This window comes from Symphalangus syndactylus, chromosome 21 (assembly GCF_028878055.3).
Source record: "Symphalangus syndactylus isolate Jambi chromosome 21, NHGRI_mSymSyn1-v2.1_pri, whole genome shotgun sequence".
NCBI lineage: Eukaryota > Metazoa > Chordata > Mammalia > Primates > Hylobatidae > Symphalangus > Symphalangus syndactylus.
This window is the reverse complement of record NC_072443.2, coordinates 42,792,151-42,811,692: the sequence shown is the minus strand read 5'-3', so window position 1 is coordinate 42,811,692 and position 19,542 is coordinate 42,792,151. Positions and strand designations below refer to the sequence as shown.

The 19,542-nt window shown below is 36.8% G+C and overlaps 1 protein-coding gene across 10 annotated transcripts in view; it reads left to right on the top strand.

The window, feature by feature from the left end:
- The window catches only part of IGSF11 (immunoglobulin superfamily member 11), a 225,951-nt gene that overhangs the window by 203,811 nt on the left and 2,598 nt on the right, over window positions 1-19,542 (top strand). For 4 of the 10 annotated variants that reach the window (XM_055259510.2, XM_055259509.2, XM_055259507.2 and 1 more), the window contains 3 exons: window positions 2,022-2,177; window positions 17,045-17,167; window positions 17,964-18,114. In XM_055259510.2, coding sequence (XP_055115485.1) covers window positions 2,022-2,177; window positions 17,045-17,167; window positions 17,964-18,114 — 430 coding nt within the window. The remainder of the gene's footprint in view (window positions 1-2,021; window positions 2,178-17,044; window positions 17,168-17,963; window positions 18,115-19,542) is intronic. The other 6 variants (XM_055259512.2, XM_055259514.2, XM_055259513.2 and 3 more) reach the window with 4 other exon arrangements.

Genomic DNA, 19,542 nt, shown 5'->3' with positions numbered 1-19,542 from the left:
AAGATGGTATCAAATACCATCAGCAGTGGTCTGTCACTTTTCTTAAGCTTCTACAGGACAGAACTTATTGTTGAGAGCAAATTAAATCAAGAATGACTTATTTTAGTACAGAGCAGAAGTTTTAGCATGTGTGAGAATAATACTATTACTTCATATCTGTGTAACACCAAGTAGGATCACCACAGTTCTTGGCTTGCACGTGTTGTCCTGGCATAATTGTAATAATACCTCCTTTTACTCCCACAAGTATCCTTGTTTGAAGAATAAATCATATTATTACCTTAATACTGAGACCAAATAGATTTAGGTTTTTTTTCCCCAGATTGCATAGAAAATAAACAACAATGTTTAGATTAAAATTTAGATCTCCTTACTCAAACCAGCACTCTTTCCGTTACACCATGTTGTTAGACTGTCTCATACTAAATTATATCCATTATAAGCATGTTTTATTTTTCAATTCTTCTGTCTCTAATACGAAATACTGCTTTCTAAATTAATACTTGTGGTAGAGGTGGCTAAACTCAGTTCATCTGGGGAGATGGAGGACGTTTAGAGAAGGTTGACGTTCTTGATTCTCCTCCATCCTATTCACGTCTCAGAATCTACTCTCGTAGTCCTTGTCAAACCCCACCCTCCCCTTTCTTTTTCCTTCCTTGTTGTTGAGTCACTTAAGAATACAGGTGTTGGGAATTCTTGTCATTTTCCCTCGGCCTTTGGTGCCTTTTCTCCCAGCTTTCAAACAGAATAAAAAAAACTAATGACCAAGTCCGGGATTTCTATTCTCAAAATCATATTCGTTGTATTATATTAAAAGTTGTGTAGATTATAAAATACTCTGAGTACCAAGTATAGTGTACTAATGGAATTAAATATTCTGATACTTAGACCTGTAAGTTAGGTGACTGGCTTCCCATATTATCCAACCTTATTTCTTTTTTGTTTGTCCAGACTTAACTTCTCAGCATCATTTTTAAAAAGAAGATAAAAAGCCCTTAATTTATTTTATAATTAATTCTACCTCCAAAGAATTATTTTGGGTTTCTCTTCCTGGCATCACAGTGGCAATGACAAAGGCAACCAAAGATCAGTTTGCCCCACCGCAGTAGTTAGGATTCTCTAAGATTTTTACTCTTCCTACCTATACTCTTTTATTGTTCTCTCCTCCCCTACACACTCTTTTTTTTTCTGATTCCTGTGTATACTCTGCATTCATTTTTTCATTCATTCATTTATTCATTTTGGAAAGGGTGAACATATTTACTGAAAAGTCATTAGCATTACAAATAAATCATAAATTGGATTTAAACTCTACCGTCTGTATTCCCCAGCATGAAACTTCAAGCCATGGGCTTAGTTTATGGTTTTGTTTTGTTTTGTTTTCCTTGTTACTATATATCACCACCTTCTTCCTTTAGTGTTCTTTTTGGTAATTTTTGTTCCATGTTTTTTGTGTCCTGTCTTAATGATTGTGAAATGTCCACTACATTATTATCCACTCTGCTTTTACCTGAACCTTAGTTTAACTTGCCCCACTGTAAAGCAGAATTTGTTAGAAAGTGGGTCTGTCCGGTTTTTGTTTGTAAAGTATCGAAGGGCCTTGTTAAAGTGGTTTTTGCCAGGGCAGGATAATGGATGCTTTTCCCTGAAATCTTGAAAAGTGGCCTCTTTCAGCAATGTTTTTAAAAGCAACATGTTGATACAATGGATCTTAAGAATTCTTCTTTAGAGGAAGCAGAGTGAAAGGAAGATCTTAAGATACCTTGGAAATATAATCAAAGAATGAAGCCCCCTTGTACATATTTGCCCCCTGCTTACCAAAGCTGCAGGCCTGCTCCTGTGCCTAAGCCTCGTGAATTGGTACATGCCTCCTCTGGGTTCAGGCGGTGAGTCTGTCTCCTGGTATATGTTCCCAAAACAGTGTAATCTAAGGGTCCAGTGTACTGAATGTTGATGTCTCCTCCGTCATCACTTGGCTCACAGTAAAATGTGTACTTTATTGCTTACTCTTCCTGTTATAGTTCCCCCTTCTGCCCCACACTGCCAAATCCAAGGATCCCAGGATATTGGCAGCGATGTCATCCTGCTCTGTAGCTCAGAGGAAGGCATTCCTCGACCAACTTACCTTTGGGAGAAGTTAGACAATACCCTCAAACTACCTCCAACAGCTACTCAGGGTATGTACGGTGCTGCTTTACCCATTTTATTAGTTATCATGGACAATTCTAATATTCAAAAAGTAATTAACTTTAATAGGTTTTGAAAAATAGCACCCTATAACTGCTGAAAAAGCTTTCTGGATCATTTTGTGTTTTCAAATTTAAAGTGAATAAAACATTTTCTCTCTCTTCTCTGTATTGCCTTTATGAAATGTATTTCATCCAGTGGTAACTACATATGGAAACTGTTCCCATTCACGTGAAGATTTAAAGCACCTAAATGATAGCTTCTTTGTGTTAACTGTGACAATCCTTGACATTTATATGTAAGAATACACTTCCTGCTTGAGGTAGAGCTGCCTATTTTACAGGAGAAAGGTGAGCATAGTGTCAGGAGGGTTGATCCTCCTGTTTTCAGCCTGAAATCTGGTTAGAGGAGGAAGATAGGAAAGAGTAAAGGAAAAGGCCTCAGTTCACAGGAGATCCAGGAATTGGTCACACCAAACAGGTAATAATGGAGGAAGCCTGAGTGTCATGGATGATTTCTACATGTAAACCCAGCTACTTAAATTTAGTTTTAAAGAGGACATCCTTAAAAAATTGAAGAGATTTTGTCAAATAAAATGAGGGGAAGATATAGAATTTTATTATAAAATACTCTAGTTCAAGAAAATAAAATTTAGCAGCTTCGAGTATTACATCATCTCTAATACAGAAAATGTTTCTTGTAGTATTCTCAGGGTAGATTTACAAATCTGAAATTTAAACATAAAGTGTTGGCAGTTAACGGAGAGGCCACAAACAACCTTAATTGTGCCTTGTAAGTCTGAATCATATTGATAGTCCACGTCTGTCATGGAAAAGGAAAGTCGTAAGTTGTAGTAAAATTATTCGCATTAAAGAGCCAGCACCACAAGCCTCTTAAGAGCCTATAAATTTCTGCTAGTAATCCCAACAAATATTGATGGACCTTACAATAGTCTTAATTAACCTAGCCTCAAATTCATCATTAAAAACAAACTTCTTTTCAACCTAATAACTTTTATTACTTTAAGAGTGATTGCTGCAATACTGTTGTTCATTGCTAAATGTTTCAGCCACACTGTTGGCTAAATAGCTGCTTTTGTGGAATGATTTGTCAATCTCACCATTGTAAATGACATGATTAAAATAGCCGTTGTCTTGACATACTGAAAACTATATTCAAATTTTAGATTTTCCACTGTTTTTGTAACAGTTCACCTCTCTGGGCCCATGTTGCTTTTTTTAAACAAAAATAAAGGGGTATCATCCTCAAGGTCCTCTGTGGCAACATTTTCTTTTTTTATTTATATCTCTGCGAAATATTGGTTGGATTTTGGAATTTTAAATGAACAATTGACAGTGGTTATTTGTATGTAAGTTGAGAAATAGTTGTAGAAAGCCTTCCATAACCTCTTTATTTCTGGATAAGTGTATATCAGTCAGATTTCTTGATATCATATCCTTTTTTCAACTTGAATACTCTTTACAACTTTAGGTATAAAAATGAACTTGAATGACAAGGATGAAAACTTTGTCTTTTATAAACTGGATTGATTATCAAACTTACTTTTGATAACCATATCTATCATAATCATGTATATTAAATGGTAGTATTTTTAATCTAAATTTATCTCTTGATATCCATATTAATAAAGTTGATCTCAAAATAGAATATTGCCCGAAAATAATTTAGATTTTTTTTCAGAAGATTTACTTTACTAATTATGTTTACAGTTATTAATATAAACTCATGATGCATTCTCTGAAAAAAGAATATTTGACACCAGGAAAATGAATCCCGGAAGTCTGAATGGTGACAGGGGAATAATATTTTGAGATTAGAATTTCTCTTATATGTAGAGATTAGCTTGAGGGAACTTGCTGTGGCCAAATCTGGGACAATTCAAACATTAAAATAAATATATAGTCCATAAAATAAAATAAGAATCACCAAATCCCTACTGATAAATAAATAGGGTCAAAGGGCAAGCTTTTTTTTTTCACAGTATGATGCCAACTAATGTGTATACAAGGAATCATGGAGTTAGAAAATCATCATTGAGGTGAAAACAGTGAGCAAAAGTTTGATGGGAAGCAGGCTATTTAGTTACAAAGTATGTCCCCACAAATTGCTTATTAATGACAAAAAAGTAACTTTGTAAGGGAGAGACCTGTTGGATGCCACTTTAACCAAGTGATCAAAGTAAACTTCACCAATATTGTGACAAACTGCTATCACGTACCTCCTAATATATGTACGGAGAAGGACACATCATTTCTGTGATATTACTGTCAAACACACATAACCTAAATCTCATTATGAGGAAACCTCAAACAAACAAATGTGAAGGCAAAACTGTTCAGATTGAAAAAGACTAGAGAGTTAACCCTGAGGTTGCAATTTTTTGATTTTTTGCAATCAGACCTTGGCGATGACCTTGAGCAGTAGGATGTAAATAACTCCCACATGCTTAGCGTTCCAATAATGGAACACTGGGCATAAATGGGTTAAGATGACTAGATGTAATAAAGAATCTTGGCTTAGAATCTGAACAGGAAAAGAAATAGCTATAAAGGACATGGTTGAGATAATTGATGAAACTGAATATAAACTGTAGATCAGCTAATACTGTTAGATCAGAGTTAAACTTCTCGACTTTGATACGTGTACTGTGATTACATAAAATGTGTCTTTGTTCTTAGGAAGTATGTAGTGGTAAAAAGGCATGATGTCTTCAACCTTATAAAAGAGACTCAGCGCACTAACTAGTTCCTTTCACCAAGTAAGGACTGTGAAGCAAATTTACTGTGCACTGGTTACTTGCCCGAGTCTGGTGAGACAGAGCATTCATACACAAAACAAGTTTCATGAAGTGGATTTATTATTTAATAGGCAGCAAAGGACAACAGAAGCCTAGCATTCACTGAAAGCCAGTTCCCCAAGGCTCAGAAAAGCTTCCTGGAACAGATAGAGTCTCGTCTGCACATGTCCACTTGCACATCAGCTGGGAGAACCCGGAAAGCAGCTCACTCTGAGTTTTATACCCGAGTGTCACTGCACTAAAGTGTTGAAGGACATCCTGTTTCTAGGAGGGTCTGGAACGGAGCCTGAGGTGTTCCAGTCAGTTCCTTCTTAACTCAGGATGTTGCATTCCCAGCATGTTCTATAGTTATTCTTGAGAACAGCAAGCAAGAAAGTGGGAAGAACTGAGTTGGTCCCAGACCACCCCAAGAACTGTCCTGAAAGGGCATAGCAAGAAGACATCATCATCTAGAAACCAGGAAATGGGCTCTTACCAGACACTGAATCTGCTGGGGTCTTAATCTTGGAGCTCCCAGCCTTCCAGAACTATGAGAAATAAATTTCTGTTGCTTATAAAATAACCAGTTTATGGTGTTTTGTTATAGCAGCCTAAACAGATAAGACAATGAGGAGTCTAAAATAGTTGAACTGGTAGAAACAGAATAAGATGGTGGTTTCCATGGGCTGGGGAGTGGGAGAAATGGGGAGATGTGGGTTAAAGGGTACAAAGTTACAGTTATTCAGGATGAATAAATCCTGGAGATCTAATGTACAGTATGGTGACTATATTTAGCATTACTGTATTGTATGCTAGAAATTTGCTGAGAGGAGATCTTAACTGTTCTCAACCACACACACACACACAAAGGTAGTTATGTGATGTGATTGACATATTAATTAGATTGGTTGTGGTAATCTTTTCACGGTACATATTTATATCAAAATGTATACCATAAATATATACAATTTTTGTTAGTCAATTGTGCTTCAATAAAGCTGGGGAAGAAAGAAAAACAATTGTGTAATGCACAAGGAAAGCCCTTGCAACAAAGAATTACCTGGGACCAAATTTCAACAAATAAGTTACATTTAACGTTTTCTATTGCTGAAACATCCCTGCATTTATGGAATAAAGTCTCTTTGATTGTGCTTTTTGAAAATAAATTGTTCCATTGGGTTTGCTAATATTTTAATAAAATATTTGCTTCAGTGATCACCAGTGAGAATGGCCTATGGGTTTTTTTTTTTTTTGTCTTCTATTGTCCTGGTTCAATTTTACTATCATATCATACCAAATAATTTTATGAGTTTGGCAGCTTTTCCTTTTTTCTGTTCTTTGAAATAGTATGAATAAGTTGGGCATCATGATGATTCTATAGAATTTGCCTATGAAAGTTTGCCTTGCTATTATGTCTTTTGGTAGATTTTTGACTACCGATTTAATTTCTCTAATGGTACAGGTTTTCTCTACCCTATTTTTCTGGAAAATGTCTTTTTTGTCCAAGTTATACATATCACCATCAAGATGTTCATAGAATTCTCTATACAAAAACAGAATAATGTATTTAAGAGTGTAAGTTCTGGAGACAGTGGACACAGTTTTGAACCCTGAATCCAGGAATCACTGGGTATGTGACCTTGTGTCCTAGTTTTCTTATATGTAAAATGCAATCATTGTGACTAACTTATGGTTGGATAAAGATTGAATGAATAAGTATGTAAGATGTGCAGAACAGCAGCTGGCATGTGTAAGTCCCTACTAAATATTAATATTTAAATTACCATCATTCTCTTACAAAGTTTTAAACTCTGTATTTAGTCTCCTTTTCATTCCTAATACTGTTTATATGTGCCTATCCTCTATTTTTAAAATCTATCTTGCTAAACTCAGATTTTGATTTTATCTAACCTTTTGTAACTTGCATAAATTTCCTTCCTTCTTCCCTCCGTCCCTCCCACCGATGTTTGTTAAGCACCTATCAGGTGCCAGAAACTGTTCTAGGTGCTGAAGATACATTGCTGAACAGGGTAGATATTCTTCCCTTTGTAGAGCTTACATTCTAATGGGTGGAGATGGAATATAATCAGTAAATTGCAGAATTTGTTACAAGGTGAAAAGTTCTGCGGGGAAAAATTAGATCAGGGTAAAATAGATTAGTTAGGGGATGAGGAGCAGTAATTTTGAGTAAGGTGCTTAGGGTAAGCCTCATTATATTCTAGCAAATATTTAAAGACAATGAAGGAATGAGCCATGTGAATATGGGGACTGGAGAGCATTCTAGGCAGAGGGAATGGACATATGAAGGCTTTGAGGCAGGCATGTGCCCATGTACTTGATGAATATCAAAGAGGCCAGTGTGTTTGGAGTGCAGCCAGCAAGGTGGAGAATTTAAGAGCCATTATGTTGCAGGTGTTAGGATATTTGTACATGCATTGCATAGGAAGCATTATAATTGTATTATTCAATATTCTATATCTTTAGCAGTATTTTACATGCTTCAGCTATGTTATTATGAGAAATATGTGTTTAAAAATCACACTGTAAGATTGTGGATTTGTCAATTTGTTCTTACAATTATGCCAGTTTTCTTTACCTATCTTGAGCCTGTGTCATTAGATGCTTACAAACTTGTTATATTTCATTGTTTCTCTATGTTTAATAAGCCTTTTGTGTTATCTTTAATTATTAAAATTAAAAGATGCAGTGGCTTTCTTTGGTCAACTCTTGTTGGTACATTTCTATTATATGGTTCATTGGCGTTCAGTTTTCCATGCTTTATGTTTTAGGTGTATTGCTTATAAACAACATATATCTGGATTTAGTTGGGTTTTCAATCTGTAATCTGAGAGCTTCTGTCCTCTGAATTCATTGATTATGGGTATGGTTCAATGTCTAATTTTTTTTTGAGGTTTTCTATTTATTAAGCTTTTTTCTTTATGCCCCCTCTTCCCATACCTTCTACTGATTATTTGAATATTCTTTGTAATATTTTTTCTCCTCTACTTTTGAAGTTATAAGTGTATTTCTCTTAGTGTGTAAAGTTCTTAAATGCATACTTGATTTAATGTAGTCTAGAAGTAAAAAAAATCTCTACTCTCTATCCAAATAATAGGACCATAGAAAGCTGTCTTTCTTCCATTTTCCCTAATCTTTGTGACTATTTCGTCTCATCAGTTCTTTCTCTTCTCTCCTATTAGCCATTTTTTGGACCTTTTCATTCTATCCACCATAACTCTCAGCTTCTCTCTCATATGTTTAATTTCTGTGTTTTTATTGTCTGCATTTTAGTTATTTTCTTGGCTTTAGTATATTTGTTCCACCTTATTTTTAACTTTTCTCCTTATTAATCATCCCCATTTTCATCATCGTTTACATACATTTTGGTTTATTTAGATTTACCCAAAAGTTTGCCAGTTTTTTGGCTCCATTGCTTCTTTCATCACAGTCATTTTTTTCTGTGTTCCATTTTCTTTTTCTTTTTCTTTTCTTTTTCTTTTTTTTTTTTTTTGAGATGGAGTCTTGCTCTGTCACCCAGGCTGGAGTGCAGTGGCACAATCTTGGCTCACTGCAAGCTCTGCCTCCCGGGTTCACGACATTCTCCTCCCTCAGCCTCCCGAGTAGCTGGGACCACAGGCGCCCGCCACCTCGCCTGGCTAATTTTTTGTATTTTTTTTTTTAGTAGAGATGGGGTTTCACCGTGTTAGCCAGGATGGTCTCGATCTCCTGACCTCGTGATCCGCCCGCCTCAGCCTCCCAAAGTGCTGGGATTACAGGCGTGAGCCACTGCACCCAGCCTCCATTTTCTTATACTGAAATACACACATGCTTCAGTAGGTATTACATTGATGATCTATGAGTGTTAAGTTGTTCTCATGTTTGTTTTTCTGAAAATATCTTTTTTCCCTACACTCTTTAATGCAGTTTAGTGAGTATAAATGCTAGATTATCAGTTATTGTTTCTCAAGAATTTGAAAATGTTTCATTTTCTTCCCACCTTTCTTGTTTCTGTTGAGAAATCTGCTGGTAGTCTGTAGGCATTTGCATTTTCCTTCCTTTGCTTTTTGCAGTTGTTTTGTACTTGGTGTTCTGTAGATCCTAGAATATATTTTAGGTATGTGTTAAATTTTTATTAATCCTGCTATGAGCTTGTGGTGCTTCTTAAATTGAGAGATTGTGTTTTTTGTCACTTCTGGAAAAATCTCTGTCCTTGTATTTTTGAATATAGCCTTTTCTCTTCTTTATTGTTTCCTGTTAGCTCTTGGTTTAGTCTTTTAATTCTGTAAACCATGTTTTTTTAATCCTTTTCTTATCTGTAAATGTCTTTACCTTCTTTACCTTTCTGTGTGGCATTCTGGTTTTTTTTTTGTTTTTGTTTTTTATTTTTCCAGATCACCAGTTCTCTCTTCTACTCTGATGGCTGTTCAGCCTATCCACTGAGTTTTGGAATTTATTTTCTTCTTTTCTTTTCTTTTTGTAAGAGATAGAGTCTTGTTCTGTCATCCAGGCTGCAGTGCAGTGGCACAATCACTGCTCACTGCAACTTCAAACTCCTGGCCCTTAAGCAATCCTCCTACCTCAGCCTCCTTGAGTAGCTGGGATTACGGATGTGAGCCACAGCACCTGGCTATTTCTATGTTGCTTTTGTCTCTTCATGGCATCATCCTCTTTTATTATGGTGACTATTCTGTATATGTTTAATAATTTTAAGCATACTAATTTTATAGTGACCTTCACATAACTTTATGCTCTTTGTATGCTAATCCTCCTGTTTGTTGTGTAGTTAACTTTTCTTCATGGTGACATTCCTTTCCTGTTTTCCTCATGTAAACTTTTCACTTGGATTGTTCTGTAGTTTCTCTAAAGCTGTAGGTTACATTTTCTATTTGTTTCTGCCAACAGCTCTAGAGGTTTCGGGAAGATGAAGGGATGAGCAAAACAGGAAAGGGATGATTGTCCATACAGTGAGTGTGTTCGGGCAGCTGGGCCCTGTGCTGGTGATTGACATGATTGGAGATGTGAGGCAACACAGGATTTGTCCTGCAGCAGTTGAAAATCCAGGGCTGGAGCTAGCTCACAGGAGCTGCATATCAAGCCATGGAGCGGAATTCCTTCCTGGAATGACACCCACTCTCCAAGTCCTGCAGCTTCTTGGCAACCAGGGATGGAGATAAGCACAGTTGTTTCTCACAATGGTCAGTAAAACTTGAACTCAGAAAGGAAAGCTGAGGGATAATTAGAAAAAAAGCACCTTCCTTCTGACTTAAAGGGGAGAATAACCTTCACACTTTAAAGATGCACAGAGAACTTTAAAATGTGTTTTTAAAAATTATATGTAAATAATGGCAATTCATTTTCTATCTATTCTTTTATCTTGGTAAATACAAAGTATAGTGTATTTATTTTCATTATTAATGGTTAACATTTTCTGAAACTAGATTATACATTTTTCTTTCATCCTCTGTTTTCCTCATCCTTTCATAATTTAATACAGTGAAGAGAGATGATTAACTCTCCTGCTTGCCTGAGAACTCTGTGTAGATCTTTAGAGATCATAGCTGTAGCAGGAGAGTATCTTAAATATCATCATGGTCCCACTGTCATGTTACAAGAGAGAAGACTGAGGCTCCTAGAAGAGACCAGGTTTGTCCAGAACTGATAGGAAGGACTAAAATTTCTTTTGACGTGGTTGTAACACTCAGGAATCTTGATATTCTCTCTCTCTCTCTCTGTCTCTGTCTCCTCTCCTCTCTCTCACTTTCTATCTCTTCTCTCTCCCCTCTCCTCTTTGTTCTCTCTCTTTCTCTTCTCTCATTTTTTTTTTTTTGAGACGGAGTCTCGCTCTGTCACCCAGGCTGGAGTGCAGTGGCGCAATCTCGGCTCACTGCAAGCTCCGCCTCCCGGGTTCACGCCATTCTCCTGCCTCAGCCTCTCCGAGTAGCTGGGACTACAGGCGCCCGCCACCACGCCCGGCTAATTTTTTGTATTTTTAGTAGAGACGGGGTTTCACCGTGGTCTCAATCTCCTGACCTTGTGATCCGCCCGCCTCGGCCTCCCAAAGTGCTGGGATTACAAGCGTGAGCCACCGCGCCCGGCTTCTCTCATTTTTTAGAGACAAAGTCTTCTCTGTTACCCACCCAGGCTGGAGTGCAGTGGCATGATGACAGCTTACTGTAACCTCACACTCCTGGCCTCAAGTTATCTTCCTGCCTTAGTGTCCTGATGGGGCCTTGCTATGTTGACCAAGCTGGTCTCAAATGCCTCGGCCTCCCAAAGTGCTGGGACTATAGGTGTGAGCCACCACACTCAGCCTGATTCTGTTTCTTGAACTGATACTGCTGTTTCCCTTCCCAGTAAGAGTGGTTCCATAATTTTTTTCATGGGGAGTGGAAAAATTTTCACCCACTAAAAGTGCTGAATAAATGAGTGCTTATTTCTGCTTCACGAAAATGTTATTCTAACTGAAGTTGAGTATTTTCTCCCTTTTTTTTGCCCTCTGACGTAAAGAAGCAAATCCCATATAATGTTCAGTACTTCCTCTTTTTTAAAAGATTAAATGCCAACAATTATAACTACATTAATTTGTGTATATATTCATTCATTTTTAAATATATGTGTGTGTGCGCACACACATAAACATACACCTTACTCGTTGCAACTGCTTCAGAGTTGAGTGTTGGGGCAGGTGGAGCAATACAAGGAAACATATCTCCATCCTAGAGCTCACTGCCTAGTGGAGGAGACAGATGTAAAGAGAAAATCATAGCACTACATGTTAATGCTATAAAAATGTATGCAGTGCTATAAAATTTAAATGATAGAAATATTACTTGTCCCTGAGGAGTCCAGGAAGAGCTTTATAGGGAAAAGGATTCCCAAGCAGGAAAAGGGTCTTAAATGATGGATAGAAGTTTTACTGGTTAAAAGTGGGTATTATAAATACAGGGAACCATACTTGCAAAATCTTGCAAGTGTAAAAATTTGACATTTTTATTGAGAAGATCTGTGAAGCTGACATAAAGGTTCGTGGGGATTTGACCAGAGAGGAGCTTGAAAAGATGAAGTCCAGATTGTGAAAGGCTTCATATAATATGCAAGGAGTTTGGATGTTATCTTTAACTGTAGAGATGCACTGACATTTATAAACAAGAGAAGATCACCAGATATGCATTTTAGAAACTGTGTCAGTAATCAGGCTGAAAGATTGGCAGCCAGTCATAAATGGAAGGCTTTGTTAATAGCCCCATCAAGAATTGAAAAGGACCTAAACTAAGTCCCTAGTGACAGGGGTGGGGAAGGCACAGTGGGGGAGGGTAAGATTCAAGAGAGATTGAGGAAAAAAATACAATATATGGAGCTTGATTAGATGTTTAAACTCGGAAGAGTCAGAGTTACCTCAGATTCCTGTTGTGGGGCACTGAATCAACAGTAACCATCTTAACTCAGAAGAGAAATTTGTAGAAGTTTGCTTGAGGAAAGCAGTGAGTTAGTGGTCTCCTGAGACCTCTATATGGGGATTGAAATAATGATAATGGTAACATTTCTTGAGCACCATGTGCCATTCTTTGAGAATTAAAGAGCAACAGTCAACATAGAGATATACTGATTCAGAAGAATCTGTTGATGTCCAGTTAAAAGTAAAAGCAGAGTCAACAGAAGTGGGTAGGAGAGAAGCAGTCAAAATCTAATTAGTTGGTTTTGCCTGTAGCTTTTGCCATGTGATAAGTGTGTGGTCATGGCCTTCTTGTATGTTGCTAGTGGTGAATCATTCTTGCAAAGAAATACTAATGTATTTATACACACTACATTATTCAAATAATGCTGAGTAATGTTTATTGGTATTTTCACAAGTTTGAATATTTGCTATAAGCTTCAGCTCTTTGTGAATGCTTGAATGGCACAAACACAAATGGGAGGAGAATGTTGCTCTGCAGTATACTAACATGAGATCAGAAATGAATTTAAAATCTGATTTGGCAAAAGCAATATCTGTTTCAATGCCAAACCAAAATCAGGGCAAACAGACAAAATATTTTTATCATTGTCTAAAGGCACTGAGCTACTGTGAAGCAGGATGTATCCTAGCATCCATTTGGACGGTGCCCTTGGAAATTCTATTAATGGGAACAGGTTCTTTCCCTGTCCCTTCTCCATCTCTGCCTTAATTCAGCCAGCATCAACACAAAATGAAATAAAATTTTCTGTGTCCAATGTTATATTTTAAATTTATATTTAAGAGTAATAGAGTTTGATATTAAGTATTTGTGATGTTATCTTTAAGTTTTTCCAGAGATTTTTATTTGACATTTATTTTGTATTAATTTTCCCTTTATTTACAATTTTTTAAAAATTAAATATCTTTTTCAGGTTAGGATCATTTTTACATATCATTGAAATATATAATTTTGATGTAACGTATTCATTCAAATAACAATAAAGTATACATCCATTATTATATAGCCTACAGAATACTTCTGAAACTTTTATATAAGAAATGTTCAGTTTATTATAGTCATTATTTAAAATATATAAATCATATGAAAAATATATAATTATGATTTAAGAATTCTTATCTAACTCTTCAAATCCTGAAGATCAATACCTATTGGGAATTAATATCCATTGGGAGATACTAGACATTTTTCATATTTTTTGACTGAATTTTTTTATGATTCAGAAAAATATATCAGTTCCCCTAGAAGTACCAGGAAGGAATTCCCACATGGAAACATTACCATATACTATACTAACCTTTCATTTAGTCCTCACAGTAATCTATGATTTGTAGGCACTTGGGTAGCTCCGTATTATAGATGAGGAAACTAAAATATAGATGAAGAACAGGGAACACACTCAAGACCATATGACTAGTAGTAGGTAGAATAGATTCAAACTTAGGCTGTCTAACTGGAACATGCTCTTAGCAGATACATCAGCTACTAGGCAGCTAGAGGCAGCATTCTGGAACTAAGGAGAAAGGATGGAACTGGAAATGTACACTAACATTTGTTTTTTTCTAATTCAGAAGGGCCTTCTATGCCAGATATGTTGCTGGTGAACCAGGTGCATAGTTGCTATGAACTAAAACAGTGGAGTGTGATGTCCTTTGAGTTCCCCAAACTATGTAGTTTCATGCTATTGAACTTTCCCTGTTCTTTAAAAGAAGCTCAAAAAAAAATTTATTCTCTAACTTTATTTCAGAAAACGACTTCCCTGCCTGAGCAGACCAAGTGAAATGACAGATGGAGGAATTGGCCTGCTAGTTTCGGGAAGGGCTATGTGCTTTGCGGCTGCAAACAGTCTGCTGTTTGCTGGAGTTGCTCCCTTCTCTATTTTGCCTTGTCTACATAAACAGGGCTGTTTTATTCTGGTTAATCTTCTTCTATCAATGCACCTGTCTTCTTCCCTGATTATATTCCAAGTTAAATCTACCATGGTATATCAACTTCATTTAATAATATTATCTTACAGAAACATGCTCATGGTGTTGGCATCTATAGAGACAAAAGGAAGACAATGACTTCAGCTTTTAAAAATAACTTTTTAAAGCAATAATCTTTAGAGTTTACCTCTTTCTACATGCCAGAATGCTGCGTAGAGGAGCTGTTTAAAATTTCCCAAATTGTCTCTGGAAATGTCAACAAAATTACCAGTTTGGTGTGAGCTCATCAAATTTTTAGAATTCCAGAGCTTAGGGGAAAACCCACCACCACCACTACCAACAACAACAACAACAACAACAACCCCAGGAACACACATTATGTGGTTGATTGCCCAGAGGTTATGGTTTTCTTGCGTTGATATTAGTACATGTGTTGAAGACAGAGATAGGCACATCGCTTAGTTTATAATACTAACAGCATTGGAACATTGATGGGTCAGGAAATATTCTATAGATGCATCCTGTAGAGTAATGTGGTTTTAAATGCCTTACTAGAATGCCAAGTGTATGTATGGTGAGTATAAGCTTTGGACTTGGACAAACCTCATTTTATAGATTGCTGGTACTTGTGTACTCTGTGATCTTGGACAAATTTCATAGCTTCTTTGAGTTGTCTTATCTTTGAAAAGTAGGGAATATAGAACATAAGCTTGTTATGAACATTAAATGAGGCGTATTTAATGCTCTTAGTGCAGTGTATGTGGTACACGACAGACACTAAAGAGTAGGCAGCACTTTTATTTATTGATCACCTTTATTTAGCACCTTTCTGTGTGCCTGGTAATTTCTGAGACAGCAATCATTTTCTCCTCCGCTGTAGTCTATTTGATTTCTCAATCCCTCATTAGATGTCCCTCCTGTATGCTCCCCTGTCACCCTATGTTCTCTATCACTGGCTGGCACTTATCCCATATATTGTAATTGTGTGCATACTTGTCTCATTAGGGTAAGGGACTGGGCCTGTCTTGTTCATTATTTTATCACCATCCTCAGAAAACCAAGCACAAAGGAAGATGCTCAATAAATATTTATTTATTAAATGAATGAATTAATAAATGCATGCACACTTTACTCAGGTCTGCTTTTGCTGACTCCTCCTGTCTGCTTCTGCCTTTGATGTGGATAGAGATGATGGTTGCCAGCAGAAACCAGTTAACTAAATCTTAGTTCCATGTAAAAATAAGTAACCCAGGGTGAGGATAGCTCTAGGTGTTGCCCCAGGCATACTTGGACTTTGTGTCAGAATATTTTTTTACTTGTCCTATTAGGAGGCTTTTCCATTTACTTCTAAATTTGCAGCTATTTTGAATGGTTGAGATGACAGGATGTATTCTCTTTCCTGCATAAGGAAGGCAGTGAAGCCTAGAGCTTAGAGGTAAGACAGCCCCTTCATCCAACTGAATTTCCTAACAACCAGCTGTGTAATCTTATTACACATCTGAAGCTTCAGTCTCCTTGACTGTTCAATGAGATTAATAATAAAAATACCTCAGGGTAATTGTAAAGATTGAAATAATACATATAAAAGCTTACCCAATGCCTGGCACATATTAATAACTATTAACTTTTTAAAGTTATTCCTGTAAGTCATTTATGTTTTATAGGAATAAATAATCAAACCATGCTAATGTTGATGAACTACTAAAATGTGAACTATTGAAACATTTCTGGGCAATACCAGTGCAGTGGCCTTGAAAATTTATTGTTCAAACTCCTGATGTGGGGGGAACATAATTGACTGAAAGCCCTGCTGCTTCCTTTGTAGATCCACCACTGCTTTGCACCAAGACCAAGCTTCCCCTGGGCTGCTCCCAGCCAGTGATGAGGAGTTAGGGTTAGGGTTAGGGCCTAATGCAGGCCTATTTCTGCAAAGCATGGGACTCCCTTAACAGGTGACTTTGGCTCAAGGACTCCCCATCTGCCTGGTGGACACTTCCATTAAACTGTGTTGCATCCTGAGACTCTTCCTACCCAATCTTCCTTGCTTCCCTCTCCCCTTGACAGTGAGTGGTGAGACCTACGCCGCAGTCTGAGGCTCCCTCTGCCTTCTGCAGCTTCCTCTCACATTTCCTTTACTGGTATTTCCTCCAGGAAACCTCACGCTTGTCTTGGTGCCTACTTCTTGGAGGATCTGAGCTAACACAAACAACTAATTGTTGTTAGGGAGTAACAGTCTATACCTTAGAGCACAGATTTGATATTTTCTTCATCAGGTATGAAGTTAAAGTTAATATAAGTTTAACATGATCTTTATGTTATTGCAGTTCCTCAGAACTAGAATTTGGTGTTACCTTAAATTCCCTAGGATAAGTATTAGCCACCATTTCCTCAGGGAAGTCTACTAACATTCCAGGACTTTACATGCTAACCTGCAGATTCAGTTTTAAGATTGTTCTTATTTAGGACAGCCCTCCAAAGTTCCAGGTCTTTAAAGTGATATAGTAATTTTAGTCTTTAACATTCATTCATGAACCAATAATTTCTGACCCTACCCCCCCCAAAAAAGAAATTTATTGATAGCTCTCTAGTGTTCATCTGTTTTTATAGTCTTCTGCTGATTTCTTTGGTTTTGCTATTAGTCCGGCCAAATCCTCACTCGATTATTATTTTTGTGACAGACCAGGTCCAGGGAACAGTCACCATCCGGAATATCAGTGCCCTGTCTTCAGGTTTGTACCAGTGTGTCGCTTCTAACGCTATTGGAACCAGCACCTGTCTTCTGGATCTCCAGGTTATTTCACGTAAGCATATGGAAATTCTGATGTCAACCCTGGGTCTGAAACTCTAAGATCTTTGTTATACCAGAAAATGAAGGGTTCTGCTGAATTGTCTTAAGGTTACCTGAAGATTAAATAGAAATTGTTTTGGTTTTAATTATTATTGAAAATAGTTTATAAATGTTTTAGTATACTTTCCAGCCTCAGCAATATGATAATCTTTATGACAAAATATCTCTCTCCTCAGGATCAATAAAATTGAACAATTTCTTATTGTATAATGCTATAGACATTATAAAAATGATAATAATCTTGTGGGTATAGCAAGACCTTCTTGTGTTTTTTCCTTGTTTCTTATATCTGCATAATTTTGGGGTTTCTAGGTTATAAATGGCAGTGTAGAAAACTTCTCTTTAGTTGAGAATTCTGGGATATTTGAATTCCAGTTGCAAAAGGGAGTGATCTGGCTGGGCTGAGGTAGAAGGATATCCCCTAGTTTCCAGCATTCATGTAGGGTAGATCAGGCAAGTTAGATTGGTGCTGTCTGTTACCTAATGTAGGTATTGTTCTCCTAAAATGTGCAAGTCATTTAATTATTTATTCATTCAAAATATGTTCAGAGCCTACTATGTGTTAGTCCTAGCCACTGACAATATGAAAGTTAATTGAGATTTAACTTTATATAGATGAAAGATTTTAGACAGTTTTATACGTTTTAAGCAGATTATTTAGTAAGTTTATGTGCTTATTATAGTTGCATGGGTATGTGCTATTTCTCTCTTTCTCTTTTCTTTAAATATACCTTAAATATATTTTGCAGCCCAGCCCAGGAACATTGGACTAATAGCTGGAGCCATTGGCACTGGTGCAGTTATTATCATTTTTTGCATTGCACTAATTTTAGGGGCATTCTTTTATTGGAGAAGCAAAAATAAAGAGGAGGAGGAAGAAGAAATTCCTAATGAAATAAGGTTTGTCTGTCAGATTTTTAAAATTTGTCCTGTATAGCCATTGTGTACTTCTATTCATTTTTGGCAGTTAAGATATATCTGCTAATAATAAAACTATGATGGCCAAGATTATTAAAGTGGCTAATTGATATTTTCTTGTATATCACTTTTCTTCATGGTACTACTCAGCTTTATTCACTGGATCATGAAGGAGGGAAAGGTCCAGCATGTGCCCAACTAGGAGGATACAAATGAAGAGTTCCCCTTCTCTTTCATATCTCCAGGGTAGGCAGGGTTAGGTGGCTGCCACAATGGGAAAGGTAGTGTCTAAAACATGTGTTTACCACTGACGTTTATAATAGATGTGAACATAAAACAAGAAGGAACTCCATAAGAGCATAGCAGTGCCTGTACACAGTCAGGCCACAGCGCTATGGCTCAGAAAGGTAGTTCAGACAAGAATATGAACATTTTAAGAAAACAATGCCAACATCATCTTTAAAGAAAAGTGACTCTAGTCATACTGGGGAGATTTGAGGGTTCGGGCTCAGTCTCAGATTTCCTCATGGCATATCCTTATTGAAAATGCTCTAATGACTCCAGTCTCCATAGTGAGACATACCACAGCCTTACAGGATCTGATTCTTGCCTGCGTATCTTCTCTCTCATCACTCTCAGCTCACTTTGTCTTGCAGTCTGTCCTGCATTTTCCCATTGCTCAGGGCTTTTGCTCAAGCCTCTGCTCTCTTCCTGGACCATGCTTCACATTTGATCCATCTCTTTACTAAATTCCTTGATCTGATTCTAGATCAGACCAGGCATCACCTCCTCACATAAGTTGTCTTTAGCCCCTTGCCCAGCCTTTCAGACTTGTGAACATTCTTGCATTGATTACTATCCTCATTGACTGTAGGTTTCTTAGGTGTAGGATTTGTGTCTTTTTTACATGAAACATATTGTAAAGTGTACCCAATAAATGTTAAATGAATTGGGTAGCATCTTAAATGAAATAAATGACTTATTTTAGGCTGTTGTAATTCTTAAGTGTTTGGGCCATATGCAGGGATAGAGTCTACCCTAGGATAAGATTACTGAGGAGGACCTCTCATCAGCACCCCACAGTGATTTCTCAAACTCCAAAGGGTAATACAATCAGGCCAACTCTGATTAATCAATTTCTTTAAGTTCTGCATACCTATAGTTTGATTTCCCAGCTATTTTATGGCATCCAGTTTAGTAGATTTCTTCATGGACTCATTTCTTACTTATAGTAAATATTTATGTGTGAATAAATATTTACTGTATATGAATATTTACTATAAATATATATAAAGCAAGATACTATTTACTATAAATATATATAAAGCAAGATTTGTTATGTATTTACTGTATGATATATTTATGTGAATTTTATTTACATATATATTTGAAAGTTGTATTGGAAGAGAC